The sequence below is a fragment of the Rutilus rutilus genome (genome assembly GCF_951802725.1).
Source record: "Rutilus rutilus genome assembly, chromosome: 25".
Lineage (NCBI taxonomy): Eukaryota > Metazoa > Chordata > Actinopteri > Cypriniformes > Leuciscidae > Rutilus > Rutilus rutilus.
Genome location: NC_140229.1, coordinates 2697871 through 2700807, shown reverse-complemented (window position 1 = coordinate 2700807; position 2937 = coordinate 2697871). Strand labels below are relative to the sequence as shown.

Here is a 2937-nt window from a genome sequence, read left to right as displayed (position 1 = left end):
CTATTTTCAAATTAAAATAAATAAAAATGAGAACATTTGAAATGGCTGAAATAAAATTGTCATTTTTATTAGGATTTTTTTATATGTCTGTCTGTATATATTTTATATTTATTATTTCAGTTTTAGTTATTTTCAAGGTAAACTAAATGAAAATGATATATTTTGAAAAAGCTGAAATAAAATTTTGTCATTTTTATGAGGAATAGTTTTTTGTGTCATTTTTTCATGTCTATATAGTTTTATACATTTTTATTTCAGTTTTACTTATTTTCAAGGTAAAGTAACTTGGCAACTGTCTGAAATAAATGCAGAAATGTATATATATATATATATATATATATATATATATATATATATATATATTACTTCTCACTTAAACTATTAAGCTGATAATACGTATATTAGACAAAATATTAGTGTTTTCACCACCAGTGACCTCAGACTTTTAGACAGTGTATGTCCAATAAAAGGCAAGAAATGACTGAAAACATTGCAACAATTTATTTAACGTCAAACATGCAAAACTTTATCTTGGTTTGGGAATGACTTGTTTTGCAGTCACACAGGACCGCTGATCATAAGACTGACACGTGACTTACTCGTCACATGTTCTGTTCAGATGTTCTGGATGGTTCTCCAGCAGTGTGTTCATCATAAGCCCAGACCTGGGTCAGTCCCGATCCAGCAGTGCAGATGTGAGGCCGCTGAGGGAAAGGGAAACGACACACAATGACTCTGGCATCCTCAGGAAACTCCTTCAACAGCTTCTCTTCCAGAACACCCATCTGACACATTAACAAGCATAAATCACCATTAAACATCTTAAACCCACATTTTATTCTTTATGGAAGTTTGTGCTAAGATGTTTTGGAAACACTTTACAGCATTAACATTAATGCAATAGTTTGAGCATTTATTAATTTTGGTTAATGTGAGTTCTGTTTTCATATGTTTACATGATTAATGCATCATGAACTAAGAATGAACATTAACCTAAAATAAAAAAAATGCTGTAATATATCGTACGCATTAACTAATGTTAACATACTTGCATATTTAATCATAAGCAAAGATACAAAATATTTTAGTAAAACTAAAAATATTTAAACTTGATGAGATGCCTGAGGGATTTGTACAGTATTGGCCAAAAGAAAATTTACATCTTCACCCTTTATTCAAATATTATTAATAATTTGTTAAAGATTTTGTAAGCACATTGCGTAGTTGTGCTTGGAGTCGATTGTTTTATTTGTGATGATAACGCAATGAAACATGACAAATTGTGCCGACATAATTTTGGCCACAAAGAAATAATGAACACATGCAAAAACAAGAGAACCAACAAAATATTAATAACGTGTTATTAATAAATAAGTAAATTAGTAAATTAAAACCTGTAGCTGTAGTTTATAAAATATAAAATATGGTTTCATCAAACTTGTAGGGTAAATAAAAGCTTATTTCCCATCTGGCCACTACTAAGAGCCAGAAAATGCATGGCATGATCCTATAGCGCCCCCACATGGCAATCCAGCAACATAACACTGCAGGAGCCATGCAGGAGCACGCCGCGTTCCTGTACTCGGACAGATCCGTCTGGAACATAAAAGAGCTACAGTAAGGCTAGACATATAACAATGCAAAATACTTGAAATATGCATTCACTTTACCTTCCAGAAGTCCTGTTTGATTAAATTAATATCATGCTTTACTCAATGCTTTATCAACACCATGCTTTACTCACGACATGTTTCCTGTGCACTGAAATCCCACAGTCCCACTGCAAAACCCTGCACAGGACAGTTAATACATAAGCTGATAGTATGAGCTGACATTTTATCTTCACGTAAAGGTCAGCAAAACTTACCAAACGTCCATTGGCTGATCCCAGGTCAGCCAGACGGCCTTTGCGTCCATCTAGAAGCTTGATAACATTTGCAGTTTGTTCTTGTGTTGAAGGTAAAAACGGCACCTGGGAGAATATCCCACCAGCACCAGAGCTTTTCAGCTTCTCTCTATTAAAGGAGTAGTTCACTTTAAAATGAAAATTAACCCTAACTCTAACTCAGCCTCAAGCCATCCTGAGTGTGTATGACTTTCTCCTTTCAGACGAATACAATCAGAGTTATATTAAAAAAATGTCCTGGCTCTTCCAAGCTTTATAATGGCAGTGGATTAATGTTACTGTTTTGAAGTCCATAAAAGTGCATCTATCCATCATAAAAGTGCATCTGTCCATCATAAACGTGCATCTATCCATCATAAACGTGCATCTATCCATCAATAAAGTGCATACATCATAAAAGTGCATCTGTCCATCATAAACGTGCATCTATCCATCAATAAAGTGCATACATCATAAATGTGCATCTGTCCATCATAAACGTGCATCTATCCATCATAAATGTGCATCTGTCCATCATAAACGTGCATCTATTCATCATAAATGTGCATCTATCCATCATAAAAGTGCATCTTTCCATCATAAACGTGCATCTATCCATCATACAAGTGCATCTATCCATCATAAACGTGCATCTATTCATCATAAATGTGCATCTATCCATCATAAAAGTGCATCTTTCCATCATAAACGTGCATCTATTCATCATAAATGTGCATCTATCCATCATAAAAGTGCATCTTTCCATCATAAACGTGCATCTATTCATCATAAAAGTGCATCTATCCATCATAAACATGCATCATCATAAAAGTGCATCTATCCATCATAAAAGTGCATCTATCCATCATAAACGTGCATCTATCCATCATAAATGTGCATCTGTCCATCATAAACGTGCATCTATCCATCATAAAAGTGCATCTATCCATCATAAACGTGCATATATCCATCATAAAAGTGCATCTATTCATCATAAATGTGCATCTGTCCATCATAAACGTGCATCTATCCATCATAAAAGTGCATCTATC

At 33.9% G+C, this 2937-nt stretch overlaps 1 protein-coding gene across 1 annotated transcript; it reads right to left on the bottom strand.

The window, feature by feature from the left end:
• Positions 1-602: 602 nt before the first annotated feature.
• LOC311284754 (adenine nucleotide translocase lysine N-methyltransferase-like) lies at positions 603-2319 on the bottom strand (the record flags this gene model as incomplete). Its single annotated transcript, XM_084399969.1, has 3 exons — positions 603-785; positions 1745-2015; positions 2297-2319. 3 exons carry the CDS (start codon positions 2317-2319, stop codon positions 603-605), a joined length of 477 nt encoding a protein of 158 aa, XP_084256095.1.
• Positions 2320-2937: the final 618 nt, after the last annotated feature.